This window comes from Piliocolobus tephrosceles, chromosome 19 (assembly GCF_002776525.5).
Source record: "Piliocolobus tephrosceles isolate RC106 chromosome 19, ASM277652v3, whole genome shotgun sequence".
Taxonomy (NCBI): Eukaryota; Metazoa; Chordata; class Mammalia; order Primates; family Cercopithecidae; genus Piliocolobus; species Piliocolobus tephrosceles.
The window spans coordinates 46,745,559-46,763,429 of NC_045452.1; the positions used below are offsets into that span (position 1 = coordinate 46,745,559).

Consider the following 17,871-nt stretch of genomic DNA (forward strand, 5'->3'; position numbering starts at 1 on the left):
GGGAGGGGAGGGGAGGGGAAGGAAGGGAAGGGAAGGGAAGGGAAGGGAAGGGAAGGGAAGGGAAGGGAAGGGAAGGGAAGGGAAGAAAGAGAGAGTCACTGCAACTTCTTTGTTGTTCCTTGAAAATGCCAGGTGCTCGCCTGCCCTGGAGCCCTTGCCCTGCTATTCCTGCTGCATGGGAGGCTTCTTCTGAGACCTCCTCCAGGCGCCATCGTGATGGCTCACCTCCTCCCAGGGACCCTGGGGAGGCCTTCACTGGTGCCCTGTTCACAGTGGCAATCTTTCCTAGGGTCTCTGCTCTCCCTAGCTGCCCCCTCTAGTTTTATTTTTTACTTTTTTGAGACAGAGTTTTGCTCTTGTTGCCCAGGCTGGAGTGCAATGGTGCAATCTCAGCTCACTGCAACCTCCGCCTCCCAGGTTCAAGCAATTCTCCTGCCTCAGCTTCCCAAGTAGATGGAATTACAGGCACCTACCACCATGCCCAGCTAAGTTTTTATATTTTTAGTAGAGACGAGGTTTCACCATGTTGGCCAGGCTGGCCTCGAACTTCTGACCTCAGGCGTGATCCACCCACCTCGGTCTCCCAAAATGCTGGGATTACAGGCATGAGCCACCGTGCCCAGCCCAGTTTTATTTTTCTGTATGGAGCACATATTACCATCTGCCACATTTTTCTTGTTTGTGGTGAATTAAAGACCACCTCATATTTTCAACAGTTCTCCCATTGAGATGGGGCTCTCATTCTCTCTGCTTGAATCTGGCTAGCCTGGGTAACGGACCTGCCCAGGGGAGCACGGCCCGGACGTGGCAGAGCCAAGATGTGAATCCAGCCGACTAGCTCAGCAGTCCACGTGCCTGGCCTCTGCCTAGCCCCTGCCTCCTGGTGGGTTCCCTAGAAAAAAACTCAACAACCACCTATTCGGAGTTTAAACATTCTTATGTGTGTTGTGGGGGGTAGGGGGAGTTTTGTCTAGCCCCAAACTTCTCTTCTAGGGAAAATAGAAATTACATTCAAATAAAACATAAAGACTGGGATACTGTGACACAAATAGGAATAAAAAAGACCCCAAGAAGTATCTCTCTCTGTGGGTGTCAAGGACCCCAACACCCTGAGGGGCTTGGAGGTGAAATGGTGTCTGTTATCTTCTGTCATAAATTTGGAATTCACCTCCTAAGAAATGAAGATACTTTTGAAGCAAAAACATTATTATTATTATTATTATCATTATTTGAGATGGAGTCGTGCTCTGTTGCCCAGGTTGGGATGCAGTGGTGTGACCTCATCTCACTGCAACCTCCACCTCCTGGGTTCAAGCGATTCTTGTGCCTCAGTCTCCCGAGTAGCTGGGATTACAGGCATGTGTCAACACACCCAGCTAATTTTTGTGTTTTTAGTAGAGATAGGGTTTCACCATGTTGGCCAGGCTGGTCTCAAACTCCTGACCTCAAGTGATCCACCCGCCTCGGCCTCCCAAAGTGCTGGGATTACCACCGTGCCTGATCTGTGTTTACTTTTTCTGTGTGTGTGTGTGGAGATGGGGGGAGGGGGTCTCACTGTGTTGCCCGGGCTGGCCTCGAACTCCTGGCCTCAAGTCATCCTCCCTAGTTGGTGGGATTACAGGTGTGAGCAATGGCACCCAGCCCTGCATTTACTGTTTGACAGACAGCATGTGATTACAGTGAGTGAAAACCCAAGGAAGCCAAGACTTCCTATGGGATAGGTAATGCATGGGTTTCCAGGGCTGAGATCCAGTCTTCCCAGGCTTTGTTTTCGTTTTGTTTCTCATGCTCACTTCCTCATCTAACTTGTCATTGTGATTGAGTAGCTGGACTCCTCAGAGAAGATTGTCCACACATGCCACGTTAGCCAAGAGATAAGGAACCCGAGGGCAGATGAGCAAAAAGAAGCAAAGTCATGCTGGTTTGTCCTTGCTGAGACCATGACGATTAAATGTATGTTGGCATTTTAGTAACAATTATTAAATCCTGCGTCTTAAAGATGGAGAGAATAACTGTCCCAAATCTAAATACAGACAATGGAAAAGGCAAATCTTTAATTTGAGGAAACTCGCTCAGCTTATTGGAGCCCCAAACAAATTAAGCAAGAAATCTGTCTTTAAAAGAATATTCTGGCCCAGTGCAGTGACTCACACCTGTAATCTCAGCACTTTGGGAAGCCGAGATGGGGGGATCACTTGAGGCCAGGAGTTCCAGACCAGCCTGGGTAACATAACATGTCTCTATAAAAAATACACAAAATTAACCAGGTGTGGTGGCATGTGCCTGTAGTCTCAGTTACTTGGGAGGCTGAGGTAGGAGGATTGCTTGACCCAGGGCGGTCAAGGCTGCAGTGAGCTATGGTCACGCCACTGCACTCCAGCCTAAGCAACAGAGCTAGACCCTATCTCCAAAATAAAATAAAATAAAATAAAAATAAAAATTCTGCTTCCAAAGTGTCTTCGTGACTTAGCAGGTTAATTCCAAGCTTATTACAGAAGTTAACAGATACAATTTCTCTTCCGGCGCCATTCGTTTATATCTACAAGTGAACTAGCCACATTGCTGCTTTCCCGTGATATCTACTGGAGTTAATAAGTGAATGCAGAGAAAGCCGGGAGTGGCCAGTCATTCGGGCTGGCCCCCAGCCTCTGTTGGGCCAGCTTCCCTAGTTTAGACTTACGTTTGTGGGCTTTCAGCTTCTTCTCGTCTACGAGAATGAGGTCCAGGTAGTCCAGGTAGTATTCATAGCTGTAGTATGGGGCAGAGGCGTTGGTCCCGTTGGCCATGTCTGTGGCACTGGGCAGTCAGCGTCTGGGCCAGCAGCCTTGCCTCTGGAGCCAGGCACCGAGCCCCTGGGAGGAGACTGCCCCACTGATTTCTGCAGGAATCGTCCAAGTGTGTCTGTGGGTCTCTAGGCTCAAGGTCTGCCCACTTATCAGAGCTATTTGGCTGGAAGAAAGGTCAGGGGGCTGTGCCTCACATCACCAGCATCCAGCAGAGCCTCCCATCCTGCCGCTCCTTGATAAAACTCCAAAGCAAACAGAGCAGAGAGGCGGGAGAGCGGCTTTCCAGGGCAGCCCTAGGATGCCCCTCTGTGTAAGGACAGGGAGCTGGGCAGGAAATAGACACCCAGGGCCCCTTAGAAAATGCCCAGTAGGAATGGAAAGACAATCACTTTTTGCCCTAAATACTTGAAAAGTTAAAAGAATCAAAATGTAAGCCTGACAGTGCCCTTGACTTATATTTAAGCAATTCTTGATGCTGTTGAGCAACCACTGAACTGCTGGCTTAGATTCAAAATCTGAGGGCAGAAATTGAGTGATGTCAGCCATGAACTGGTAAAAACCTCTGTCGTACTCATAGCCAGTTAATTAAAACCAAAAGAGAGCCCCCCTGCCCCAACAGAGTGCACCTCTCCGCTTATATCTAAGCCCCCAAGAACCAACCAGCGGGCTGCATTTGTTCAAACTCAAAAGGCTGTTTATCTGGGCCACGACCCCATGTGGTTCGAGCTCTTGGGAAACAGAGTCCACTCAGCTCTTGGCTGATACCACACGTGACGCAGATTCTGCTGGGTTTCTGTAGGGCTTGACTCCAAATTCCACACCCTCTTCTAAGATCCTCAGACACTAACAAGAGGAACATTCTGAACATCTGGAATGAGCAGGACCACAGGTGACAGGAACCCTAGAATTTAGCCTTTGAGAATTAGGAGGCCAAAACATACAGCTTATGGGACCTTTCCCTCCAATACGCCCAGCTTTCTTGTGTTCTTGATTCAGGTCCACACAGTCAGAATAAAGCTGGGTGTTGACAGTGTAGACAGTCCACCCAGATAACTTGAGCCCCTCTGCTGGTTTTGCTGAGGCTTGCCATGCCTGAGGCATTCCTTGGGGAGCACTTTGAGGGTAGTTCAGTTGACCAGAAGGGGAGGAATGAAGCCCTTGTGTTTCCAAAGGCAGGGGCGAAAGATCCACTTGAACAGTAAAACAAAACCCCTGGTCCCACTACGCCCTACACTTCTGACGCCAGACGTGTGGGCTTTTCCATACCAAGCAATTTTCTATTCTTGGCAGACACTGGCTGGGTGTCCTACAATGTAACTCAATCCTGACACTATGTCATTTGCTAGAATGGCTCATACACAGAACTCAGGACAAACAGTTCACTTACTAAATGACTGGTTTGTCATAAAAGAATACAACTCAGGAACAGCCATGTGGAAGAGAGACATGGGGCAGGATATGGGAAGGGGCACGGATTTTTCCACGCTTGATCCAGGTGCACACCCTCCCAGCACCTCAACGTGTTCAGCAACTTGGAAGTTCTCTGAACCCCCTTGAGGAGGGTTTTTGTAGGGTTTTATCATGTGCTATGCCATCTAGATTATTATTATATTCCATTATGTGGGCAGCATTGATGAAATCACTGGCTCTCAGTGAATGAACTCAATCCCCAGCCCCTCTCCCCTTTCCAGGGTGGGAGGGAACGTTGCAACCCTCTAATATATGGTGGGTTCCTCTGACAACCAGCCCCCACCTCATTAGCATAAACTCAGGTAGAGTTGAAAGTGGCTTATGCTGAATAACAGAAGATGCTCCTCTTACTCCATTACTCAGATATTGCAAGTTTTACGAGTTCTGTGCTACCAGGGACAAAGATCAAATACAGTCAAATGCTGACTAATAATGCTTCCATCAATGACCAACTCCATATAGAACAGTGATCACATAAGATTATCATAGAGCTGAAAAATTCCTATCACTTAGTGACGCTGTAGCCAACATAACATCATTGCACATTTACTTTATTTTATAAATAAATTTAGTATACGCTAAGTGTGGTGTTTGTAAAGTCTACAGTAGTATCCAGGAATGTCCTAGGCTTTTGCATTCACTCGCCACTCCTTGCCTCATGCAGGGCAACTTCCAGGCCTACAGGAGTCATTCAGGTAAGGACCCTATACACATGTACTATTTTTTTCCTTAATCTTTTATACTTTTTTTTTTTTTACTGTATCTTTTGTATGTTTAGATATGTTTATATCTAACACTAATAATATCATAATACTATCATAAATCCTTACCATTGTGTTATAATTGCCTAAAGCATTCAGCATAGTGACAATAGGTTTGTAGCCTGGGGACAATAGGCTGGGCCGTACAGCCGAGGTGTGTGGTAGGCTGTGCCCTCTAGATTCGTCTAAGTTATTCTCTCTGGTGTTCACACAATAACGAAATCACCTAGCGATGCAGTTCTCACAATGTATCCCCGTCGTGAAGTGACACATGACTCTACGTGTTTCTTATATCAAAATATCACAAAGACATCCCCCACACCATGCACCCACCTGTGTACTTCCAGATGTTTCTGTGTACACTGCTGTACATGTGCCTCCCAGGTGTGTACAACACTGTGCAAATAACACCACTATTCTGGGCTGAATTGTGCTCCCCCAAATTCCTAAGTTGAAGCCTTTACCCCCAGTATCTCAGAATGTGACTGGATTTGGAGATAGGATCTTCAGAAAGATTATTAGGTTAAAAAGCCATGACAATGGGTTTTAATTCAAGATGACTGGTATCTTCATAAGAAGAGGAGGTTGGGATAGCACCGAAAGAAGATGAAGCGAAGACATAGGGAGGAGATGGCCATTGACTATTGCAAGGGGCCTCAGAATGAAACCAGGCCACTTACACCTTGAACTTGGACTTCCAGCCTCCAGAATTGTGAGGAAATAACATTTCTGGATTTTTCTTTTCTTTTCTTTTCTTTTTTTTTGAGACAGAGTCTTGCTCTGTCGTCCAGGCTGGAGTGCAGTGACTTGATCTTGGCTTACTCCCACCTCTGCCTCCTGGGTTCAAGTAATTCTTCTGCCTCAGCCTCCCAAGTAGTTGAGATTACAGGCACCACCATGCCTGGCTAATTTTGTATTTTTAGTAGAGATGGGGGTTTCATCATGTTGGCCATGCTGGTCTCGAACTCCTGACCTCAGGAGATATGCCTGCCTTGGCCTCCCAAAGTGCTGGGATTACAGGCGTGAGCCACCATGCCTGGCCATATTTCTGTTAAGACACCTATTCTGTGGGAGTTTGGGCTAGTTGGGCAGAGCGAGCAGACTAATACTGTTACAATGGGTAGCTAGTCAGGTATGAGCAAGGCAGGAGAGGGCTCCGCCCACACATACACGGGGAGTGTCGGGCCACCATCAAGTGATGGTTAGGCTGTTGTTAACTATCTCTCTAAAGTCATAATTGGTCCCAGGTGGCACGAGGGAAAGGCAGGCTCCCAATAGATAGAAAACACCTAAAACCGGTCAGCAGCTTCCTGATAGGATCTCAGGAGTTGGGCGCGTGGGCTCAAGCATGGCATGTGGACAGCCCACCCCCAGGGAGGAATCAGGGGAGAAGGAATGCAAGACCCCGGAAGCAGGCCCAGGTATGAAGCCCCGAGTCAAACGGTCCAGCCGTGCACTTCATCTCCCCAGGTGCCTGCTTGGCCCCCTTCCATGTGTACTTTATTTTCTTTCGTTCCTGCTCTAAAGCTTTCTAATAAGCTCCCACTCCTGCTCTAAAACTTGCTTCCATCTCTTTTCCTGCCTTGCCCCCCCTAGTTGAATTCTTTCTTCTGAGGAGGCAAGGATTGAGATTGCTGCAGACCCGTATGAAATTTGCTGCCAGTAGCGATACAACTATCTGTCACCTAGATCTAGTTGCCTTGGATAGAATTACTATATTCAACAGTTGCAGAATACACATTATTTTTAAGTGTAACTTATGCTTTTTTGATACTATGATAAATGTTTTCTGTTAGTGTCAAAAATTATAAAATATATAGGAATAAAATTAACAAAATATGTGCCAGAGTAAAACCTGCAAAATGTTACTGAGATGAAATAAGACTTAAAATATGGAGAGAGACACCAGCTTATGGTTTGAAAAATTCAGTATTATTAAGATGTTAAATGGCCCCAAATTGATCACCTTCACTGCAATCCCAATCATCATCCCAGCAGCTTTACAAACTGTAGAAATGGATATATTGATAAATTACATTCGGCAGAAATTTATAACTTTTGTTTATTGAAAGAGATTACTAAGAAAATGAATAGGCAAGCCACAAACTGGAAAGAAAGAAAGTTAAAAATTATATATCTACTAAGGAATTTATACCAAGAATATATACATCAATAATAAAAAGACAAATAACCCAATTAAAAAATTGGCCATAGACTTGAACAGATACTTTATAAAGAAAGGTAGGTGAATAGCCAATACGCACATGAAAAAGCGCTCCAAGTCATTAGTCATCAGGGAGATGCAAATAAAACCAGAAGATACCTGGCCGGGCGTGGTCGCTCGCGCCTGTAATCCCAGCACTTTGGGAGGCCAAGGCGGGTGGATCACAAGGTCAGGAGATCGAGACCATCCTGGCTAACATGGTGAAACCCCGTCTCTACTAAAAATACAAAAATATTAGCCAGGCGTGGTGACGGGCGCCTGTAGTCCCAGCTACTCAGGAGGCTGAGGGAGGAGAATGGTGTGAACCCAGAAGGCAGAGCTTGCAGTGAGCCAAGATTGTGCCACTGCACTCCAGCCTGGGTGACAGAGCAAGACTCTGCCTCAAAAAACAAAAAACAAACAAACAGGAGATACCTCTACAGAATGGATAAAATTTAAAAGACCTTCCTACGTTTTCCAGTTGAGTGTAATTTTATTACTTTGTAATTTTCACTTCTGTCTGACAGAATACTGATTATTAAGTTGAATTTATTTGTCTGATAATAATCTAGATTTTAAAATATCCATGATGGACAAGCAGAGACTGACTAGAAAAGAAAGATCCATGCAAGCACCCTAGTAGAAAAACAGGTTTTAAAAAAATATTGCCCCTTTGACATTAGTAAGAAGTGATACTGCCATCAAGGTTAACTCTAAGATAATAATGACATACTTACATTAACAAATACCTCAAAGACCTTGACTGTTAGCAGTGTTTTTCTTCTCTCTTTAATTTGTAACCCAAAGCTTGAAGGCGAAGTTGTTTTTTCTAGGATGTTTTCTATTACACTGCAACTACAGATAGAGTGTGGAGAGAAAGGTAGAAGGGAGAAATCTAGGGAGCAAGACGGCACAAACGTTTATTGAACGATGACCTGGACAAGGTGCCTTAGGCAATTCTCACAATACTAAGGTCTCAGGTGGTGGGAACCTCATTTTCCAGGCGAAGAGCTGGATACAGCCAGATACAGTAGTCTCCAGTACCCCTGAGATCTGCAAACTGGGTGCATGAATGTGCGATGGCTGCTACAACACATCACTATAAACTTGGTGGCTTAAAACAACACAGGTTGGATGTCTTACCTTATGTCAATTTCTATTTCTTTTTTTGCCTTACAGTTCTGGAGGCCAGTAGCCTGAAATGAGTCTTATGGGGCTCAAACAAGGTGTTGCCAGGACTGGTTCCTTCTGGAGGCCCCAGGAGAGAATCTGTTTCCTTGCCCTGTCCAGCTTTGGGAGGCTGTCCTCATGCCTTGGTTCATGGCCCCCTCCACGCTGTCATTCTCCCCTACTTCATTATCACATCACCTTTTCCCTCTCCGTAGTCAACTCTCCCTTCTTCCAAAGCTCCTCTTCTTATAAGGACAGTTGTGATTATACTGGGCCCGTGCAGGTAATCAAGGATAAACTTTCCATCTCAAAATCCTTAATGACATCTGCAAAGTCCCTTTTGCCACACAAAGTAAAATTCACAGGCTTAGGGGATTAGAATGTAGATATTTTTGGGGGCCACGAATCATCCTCTGCACTGGGCAAACAATGTCACTTCCTGGGAATATAAATCCTCAAAATAAACACACTTCTTTCTGGAGTGCCCATGTTTTTATTAAAGATTTTTGCTATAAAAGTTACATTTTAATGGCTGGGCATGGTGGCTCACACCTGTAATTCCAGCACTTTGGGAGGCCAAGGCAGGTGAATTACCTGAGGTCAGGAGTTCGAGACCCGCCTGGCCAACATGGTGAAACCTCATCTCTACTAAAAATACAAAAATCAGTCAGGCGTGGCGGTGCACACCTGTAATCCCAGCTACTCAGGAGGCTGAGGCAAGAGAATGGCTTGAGCTCAAGAGGCAAAGTTTGCAGTGAGCCAAGATCACGCCACTGCACTCCAGCCTGGAGGACAGAGCAAGACTCCAACTCAAAGAAAAAAAAGTTACATTTTAATATCGAAACAAACATAGGTATATATCAGAGTACTTGCAAAATTTGCATAACTTTGTTAAAAAGTCAATTTTTATCGTAGATAATTTCAACATTTGCAAAAGCAGTGAGAAAGCATAATTAATTTCCATGTAACCATCACTCAACTTGAACAGTTTTTATCAAATCATGGCCAAGGCCAATTTAGTTTCATCTGTAACCCTACGCACGTCTCCAACCCTGGATTACTGTGAAGCAAATTCAAAGTATATCATTTCATCTGCAAATATTTCTGTATGTATCTCTGCAGGAGGGTTTTTTTTTTAAACAAAACCATATTATCCCACCTGAATATTATTTAATTGAATCAAATATCTAGTCAATGTTCACATTTTCTTTATTTGTCTCATAATTTTTTTATAGTTAATTTGCTCAAATTGGGAGCAAGTAAGGGCCATGTTTTGCAATTGTTTGATGGGAGATGTGTCTCTGAAGTCTTGTTAAATTTACAGGTGTCTTCTCCTTCCTATTCTTATTCTCTCTCTTTCTAATAAACCTTTTTTGTTAAAGAGTAGTTTTATGTTCATAGCAAAATTGAGAAAAAGGAACAGATTTTCTATATACCTCCAGCCCACACACCTGTATAGCCTCCCCATTATCCACATGCTGCCTCAGAGTGGTACATTTGTTACAAGTGATGAACCAACAATGACCCACCACTATCACCCAGAGTCCATAGTTTACATTAGGGTTCACTGTTGTATATTCTATGGGTTTGGGAAAATGTATAATAACATGTATCCACCATAATTATATCATACAAAGTAGTTTCACTGCCCTGACCCTGAAAGTCTTTTATGCCACACCTATTTATCCCTGTGTAGTGTCTTCCAACAGTAAATAATAAGAAGCTTAAAAAAATTATTATACATTTCTGGGGCTGGGCATGGTGGCTCATGCCTCTAATGCCAGCACTTTGGGAGGCCAAGGTGGAAGGATCACTTGAGGCCAGAAGTTTGAGACCAGCCTGGCCAACAGGGTGAAACCCTGTCTCTACTAAAATAATACAAACATTAGTCGAGCATGGTTGCGCACACCTGTAGTCAGTCCCAGCTACTCAGGAGGCTGAGGCAGGAGAATTGCTTGAACCCAAGATGTGAAGGTTGCTGTGAGCCAAGATCGTGCCACTGCACTCCAGACTGGGTAATGGAGTGAGACTCTGTCTCAAAAAAGAGTGTGTGTGTGTGTGTGTATGCATTTTTGAACTTAAATCTATGTACATTTTGTACGTTTCTTGTCCTAGAACAAGCTTGTCATGGGCCACATGTGGCCCAGGATGGCTTTGAGTGTGGCTCAATACAAATTCAGAAAGTTTCTTAAAACATTATGAGATTCTTTTGCATTTTTTTAAAGCTCATCAGCTATTGTTACTATTTGTGTATTTTATGTGTAGCCCATGACAATTACTCTTCTTCCAGTGTGGCCCAGGAAAGCCAAAAGACTGGATACCCCTGCGAACCTTGAATTCAGTCATTTCTCGAAGGAATCCCAGTTCTTAGTAGAAAATGGTATTTAGCTATGACAGTCTAGATGATAGGGGTGCTTGTTGCTACTGAGTTGGTTATAATGTTTAGACCTATTCAATGTAGAGAGCTAGGAAATATTTATTTTTTGAGATAAAAAATAGCATGAGTTCATACTGATGCTTCCACTTCAAAATCACAAGCATGGAGTTTTTACTTAACCTTATCTTTCTTAGCTATATCTCTTTCTCCAAAACGTAAAATTACATTCCCAACAAGACTAACATAATTACTCAATATACAATGTACACACAAACAACCTCAGAATAGCAATATCAATTCTATTTTGTCTTCGGAATAATTTATTATTTTTGTTCTTTTTTTCAAAACCTTTTTATTTCCATAGGTTTTTGGGGAACAGGTGGTATTTGCTTACATGAGTAAGTTCTTTAGTGGTGATTTGTGGGATTTTGGTGCACCTATCACTTGAGCAGTATACAGTGAACCCAATTTGTGGTCTTTTATTCCTTACCCCCTTCCCACCCTTTCCCCCGAGTCCCCAAAATCCACTGTATCATTTTTATGCCTTTGTATCCTCACAGCTTAGCTCCCACTTATGAGTGAGAACATACGATGTTTGGTTTTCCATTCCTGAGTTACTTCACTTAGAATAATAGTCTCCAATCCAATCCAGGTTGCTGCAAATGCCTTTTTGTGGCTGAGTAGTATTCCATGTGTGTGTGTGTATGTATGTGTATGTGTATATATATATACCATAGTTTCTTTATCCACTCATTGATTGATGGGCATTTGGGCTGGTTTCACATTTTTGCAATTGCTATTGTACTGCTATAAACATGTGTGTGCAACTATCTTTTTCATATAACGACTTATTTTCCTCTGGATAGATACCCAGTAGTGGGATTGCTGGATCAAATGGTTTTAGTTCTTTAATGAATCTCCACACTGTTTTCCATAGTGGTTGTACTAGTTACATTCCCACCAGCAGTGTAGAAATGTTCCCTGTTCACTGCATCCACGCCAACATCTACTATTTTTTGATTTTTTGATTATGGCCATTCTTGTGGAGGTAAGGTGGTATTGCATTGTGGTTTTGATTTACATTTCCCTAATTATTAGTGATGTTGAGCATTTTTCATATGTTTGTTGGCTATTTGTATATCTTCTTTTAAGAATTGTCTATTTATGTCCTTGCCCACTTTTTGATGGGATTGTTTTTTGCTTGCTGATTTGAGTTCTTTGTAGATTCTAGATATTAGTCCTGCGTCAGATGTATAGATTGTGAAGATTTTCTCTCACTCTGTGGATTGTCTGTTTATTCTGCTGACTGTTCCTTTAGTCATGCAAAAACTCTTTAGTTTAATTAAGTCCCACCTATTTATCATTGTATTTGTTACATTTGCTTTTGGGTTCTTGGATATGAAATCTTTGCCTAGGTCAATGTCTAGAAGGGTTTTTCCGATGTTATCTTCTAGAATTTGTAAAGTTTCAGGTCTTAGATGTAAGTCCTTAATCCATACTGAGTTGATTTTTGCATAAGGTGAGAGATGAGGATCCAGTTTAATTCTGCTACATGTGGCTTGCCAGTTATCCCAGCATCATTTGTTGAATAGGGTGTCCTTTCCCCACTTTATATTTTTGTTTGCTTTGTCAAAGATCAGTTGACTCTAAGTATTTGGGTTTATTTCTGGGTTCCCTATTCTGTTCCATCGGTCTATGTGCCTATTTTTATAACAGTACCATGCTGTTTTGGTGATTATGGCCTTATAATATAGTTTGAAATCAGGCAATTTGATGCCTCCAGATTTGTTCTTTTTACTTAGTCTTGCTTTGGCTATGTGGGCTCTTTTTTGGTTCTATATGAATTTTAGGATTGTTTTTTCTAGTTCTGTGAAGAATGATGGTGGTATTTTGATGGGAATTGCATTGAATTTGTAGATTGCTTTTGGCAGTATGGTCATTTTGACAATATTGATTCTACCCATACATGAGCATGGGATATGTTTTCATTTGTTTGTGTCAGCTATGATTTCTTTCAGCAGTGTTCTGTAGTTTTCCTTATAGAGGTCTTTCACCTTTTTGGTTAGGTATATTCGTCAGTATTTTATTTTATTTTTTGCATCTAACAATATCAGTTCTAACAACAACAACATGCTTACTAAAAGTGGTTTAAATCTTTTTGGGAAAGAGATGGCAGAAATTTATTTATTTATTTTGGTACTTAGGGCATATCTCATGAGATATGTATTTTCAAGTTCGTGTTTTAAAATTACTCAGAATAGTTCTTCTCCATGCAGCTATGCCATCCACTTAGATATATTTGATATCTACATATTTAGAGATTGCTTTTTAAAAAAAGATTTTGTTTTATAATTATGTCAAATAGTTACATGATTCCAAAGCCAAATATACAAGACAAGGTACACTTGTGGATCCACAGTTCCTATTCCTCCTCTGCGTTTTTGTTACTCTCAACTAAGTAGGCACTTTTTAAAAAAGTTTTTGGTATATCCTTCAATTTTTAAAAATATAAGTAAATATGTATGTATATTAATGTCTTCCCTCTACCTTTCTTTAGATGTCTATTAGCAAATTACAGTTTAAAAAAACATTGTTTTATTTTTTTGAGACAGGGTCTTGCTCTGTTGTGTAGGCTGGAGTGCAGTGGCGCAATCTTGGCTCCCTGTAACCTCTGCCTCCTAAGCTCAAGTAATCCTCCCACCTCAGCCTCCTGAGTAGCTGAGACTACAGGCATGTACCACCATGCCCAGCTAACTTTTTTTGTATTTTTAGTAGAGACAGGTCTTGCCATGTCATCCAGGCTGGTGTCGAACTACTGGACCCAAGTAATCCCCCCACCTTGGCCTCCCAAAGTGCTAAGATTACTGGCATAAGCCACTGCACCCAGCCTGCCTTTTTTTACTTAACTGTTTATTCTGGTGTCCCCTCCATGGCATGTAGAAATAAGCCTCTCTCTTTTTCACAGGTATGTAATGCTCCCATTGTGTGGCTGTACTCCACTACTACACTATTTCAAGTAGTGCTGCAATGTCTTGTGTTCATGTTTTACAATATTTTTGTGAGTGTACTTTTGGAATCAATTCCTGGATCTGAGGTGTGTGTGTGTGTATGTGTGTGTGTGTGAGAGAGAGAGGATACATACGTATGCAATGGTGTTAGATGTTGCCAAATTCCTTTCCAAAGAGGTTATAATACCTTACATTTCCATCAACAATGTATGGAAGTGCCTGTTTTCTTGGGCAATAGTATGGACAACAGATTAGGTTGTCAAACTACTGGATTTTATCAAAGTGACAGGTGAGCTATTGGTTTTTAGTGTAGTTTAAAAATGAGCATGGCAGAGAATCTTTTCATACATTAAATATTTGCTTTTCTTTTATAGTGACCTATCTTTCTACATTTCTTGTTGTAGCATATGTTCAAATAAGAAAAGCTATGTGGCCAGGTGCGGTGGCTCACACCTGTAATCCCAACACTTTGGGAGGCCGAGGCAGGTGGATCGTCTGAGGTCAGGAGTTCGAAATCAGCTTGGCCGACCTGGTGAAACCCCGTCTCTACTAAAAATACAAAAATAAGCTAGGTGTAGTGGCAGACACCTGTAATCCCAGCTACTCGGGAGGCTGAGGCAGGAGAATCACTTGAACCCAGGAGGCGGAGGTGGCAGGGAGCTGAGATCGCGCCATTGCACTCCAGCCTGGGTGACAGAGCAAGACTCTTGTCAAAAAACCAAAACAAAAAAAGCTATGTAAAAGATAAAAATTTTCAAGTTCTGTTACATCTGAGAATGTCAATTATACCTGGATCATGATTGGAATGGGTATATAACTCTAGCCTGAAAATCATCTGCCCACTGAACTTTGAGCTTTCTGGCTTCTGAAGTCAGGTTGCTGATGAGAAGTCTAATGTGATCTGATTCTTTCACCTTTTCCCTCTTCTCTGAAACTTTTAGAAATTTCTCTTGAGGCTGGGGTTCTGATAATTTACAATGTTAAGCCTCGGTGTGAGATTATTTCATTTCTTGTGCCATGGAATTAGTATGCTCTTCCAATGTGAGATTCATCTTTTAGCTCTGGGCAATTGCATTCCCTCCTTTCCTTCCTTTCCTTCCCTCCCTCCCTCCCTCCCTTCCTTCCTCCCTCTCCCTTTCTTTTGTTTTCTTTTCTTTTCTTTCTTTTTTGACAGGGCCTCACTCTCTCACCCAGGCTGGAGTGCAATGACAATTGCTGGTTTTTTTTTTTTTTGACAGGACCTCACTCTGTTGTCCAGGCTGGAGTGCAGTGGCATGATCCCAGCTCACTGCCTGCAGCCTCTGCCTCCCAGGCTCAAGCGATTCTCCTGCCTCAGTCTCCGGAGTAGCTGAGATTACAGGCATGCGTCACCACTGCCCAGCTAATTTTTGTATTTTTAGTAGAGACTGGATTTCACCATGTTGGCCAGGCTGGTCTTGAACTTTTGACCTCAAATGATCCACCCACCTCAGCCTCCCAAAGTGCTGGGATTACAGGCATGAGCCACTGTGCCCAGTCAATTGTATTATTTCTTTAATGATTTATTCTCTTTATTTTGTGTTCCCTGTATTTGAACCACCTATTAGTCAGATGTTGGGCCTCCTGGACCTATGCTTCTTGTCTTTTCTTTGGTCATTTACATTCCTTACTTACTTTATTTTCTGTGAATTCCTTTATCTTCCAATCCTTCAGCTATGGATGTAACATTTCTTGAATCTCTCCAAGAATACTTAATTTGTAATCTTAAGCATCTCTGGTATTATTCCAGATTCAGAAGTCACAAAATTCATGTTCTGATTCGTCTGTGCTGGGTTTAGAAAATACCCTTTTAGTTAAAAGGGAGATTTATGTGTTTGGCATAGATGCTAAAACCTATTATTCCCTAACGGCTATAGCATAGCCCTGGTGATCAGTCTTAGCCATCTTCCTCCAGTTGTATCAAAAAAAAAAAAAAAAAAAAAAAAAAAGGACAGAACTACAGGGAAGCAAAGGAGTGCTTAGAAAGAGAATGAGGGGCTGATAGAAGAATTTTACATTGAGAGGCCGGGCGCGGTGGCTCACGCCTGTAATCCTAGCAGTTTGGGAGAGGGAGGCAGGTGGTTTGCCTGAGGTCAGGAGTTTGAGACTAGTCTGGCCAACATGGTGAAACACCGTATCTACTAAAAATACAAAAAAATTAGCCGGGCGTGGTTGCATGCACTTGTAGTCCCAGTTACCTGGGAGGCTGAGGCAGGGGCATAGCTAGAACCAGGGAGGTGGAGATTACGGTGAGCCAAGATCACGCCACTGGCATTCCAGCCTGACAGAGCGACAGAGTGAGACTCTGTCTCAAAAAAAAAAAAAAAAAAAAAAAAGAATTTTACATTGGAAACATATTCTTCTCCCACATGATATTGATGATATTGGAATTTCTCAGAGTTAGCCCCCTTGAAAGATGTATTTTGAAAACTACACGGGCCTATAGATACATGGTGTTACATTTCAACAGTTTGGTGTGACCACCGTACTTGGGGTCCAGAGACCTAGGTTCTGAACTGGAATCTGCATTCAGTCAGGACTCTTTTGGTAGTGACAGAAACCCAATTTTAAGTGGCTTAAACACCAGTGGGGTTTAATGGGACCATGCTGTGAGGTGGGGGCCGTGGAGCTGGATGGGGAGCAGTGGGGTGTGGGTGCTGCTAGGATTCCCGGGCTCCGCCTTGCATCTTGTCTCTTTCTGAGGGTCACGGTCACGCCAGGCTGTTCCACATGACTAGGGTCATGGCGGATGACAGCTCTGGAGTCGTGATTCAAGAGGAAAGGATGAGCAGAGGACTCTCCTTTCAAGCTTTGGCATGAAAAATCCCAGGACGGACACAGACTGGCTCTAGTTTGGGCACCTGCTCACCTTGAAGCAGTTGCTGTGGCCAGGAAGGTGGCTGGTGGCTAAGACTGATCACCACAGCTAGAGTGTAGTAGCCACCTCTGGGATAGGGTAGGAGTGAGTTAAGACCTTCAGCGTGGGAGCCCCCCACAGTCATACTGTTGGAGTGGGGAGAGGAGGCGCAGTATTCCTGAGAGAGGAAGGGTACCTGACATCTATCAGCCCAGATGTCCATAAGTCTCTGCCACTAACTAGATCCATGACTCCTGAACCACTCCAGACCTGAGCTTTTCCACTTGTAGACTGAGATGTGTGGATTCTTTCCCAGATGAAATATATTATGACTTGGCTGAAAATCACGTTCTTTTCCTTATTCTTTTGTAACTTGCATGAGAACCAAACATCTCTGTTAAAGACTAGCAAATCGTGATTCCACACACTAAATAGGAGAGGGAAACAGAACTATTTAAAGAACATCTTGCCTCTGAGGATTTTTAAGAAGGTGAAGTATATTCCTGTAGATATTGTTTCACTCCCAGAACAGAGCTAGAAATATCTATCCACACTTTTCCCACAATACATTTTATCTCCCTAAGGAGGGCTCGGATGGTGGCAGAAGGTCCCTTGGGGCTGAATGTTCAGCATGGCATTCTCTTGGGAAGGCAGCTTTGGGTGCCATTTGGCCCCTAGACATATTTCTACCAATAATTGGATCAGGCCAGGTGTGGTGGCTCATGCCTGTAAACCCGGCACTATAGAAGGCTGAGGTGGGGGGCATCGCTTGAGTTGCAGACCAGCCTGGGCAACATAGCCAGACCCTGTCTCTACAAACAATACAAAAAATTAGCCAGGTGTGGTGACATGCGCCTGTAATCCCAGCTATTCAGGAAGCTGAGGCACGAGAATCATTGGAACCTGGGAGGCAGAAGTTGCACTGAGCTGAGATCACACCACTGCACTCCAGCCTGAGATCACACCACTGCACTCCAGCCTGGGTGAGAGACTAAGACTGTCTCAAAAAAAAAAAAAAAAGAAGTGGATCAACTGGTCCTCAGATGCAGCTGCAGCTCTTTACACACTAAAGGAGCCAGCTGACTGATTCCAGCGATCTGTCATCCCATCCTATTAGTGTAAGGAAGGGAATGAAATTAAAATATGGACTGTGATTGCATTCTGTAGCCATTTCTTTCCTTCTTTCTTTCTTTCTTTTTTTTTTTTTTTTTTTTTTTTTTT

General features: G+C 43.1%; 1 protein-coding gene across 4 annotated transcripts in view; it reads right to left on the reverse strand.

The window, feature by feature from the left end:
* The window catches only part of MRAP (melanocortin 2 receptor accessory protein), a 28,686-nt gene extending 18,823 nt beyond the window's left edge, over nucleotides 1-9,863 (reverse strand). For 2 of the 4 annotated variants that reach the window (XM_023190425.1, XM_023190410.2), the window contains exon 1: nucleotides 2,681-2,786. In XM_023190425.1, coding sequence (XP_023046193.1) covers nucleotides 2,681-2,786 — 106 coding nt within the window. Of the gene's footprint in view, nucleotides 1-2,680; nucleotides 2,797-8,588; nucleotides 8,728-9,826 lie in introns of those variants that run through there. The other 2 variants (XM_023190404.3, XM_023190417.2) reach the window with 2 other exon arrangements.
* Nucleotides 9,864-17,871: the final 8,008 nt, after the last annotated feature.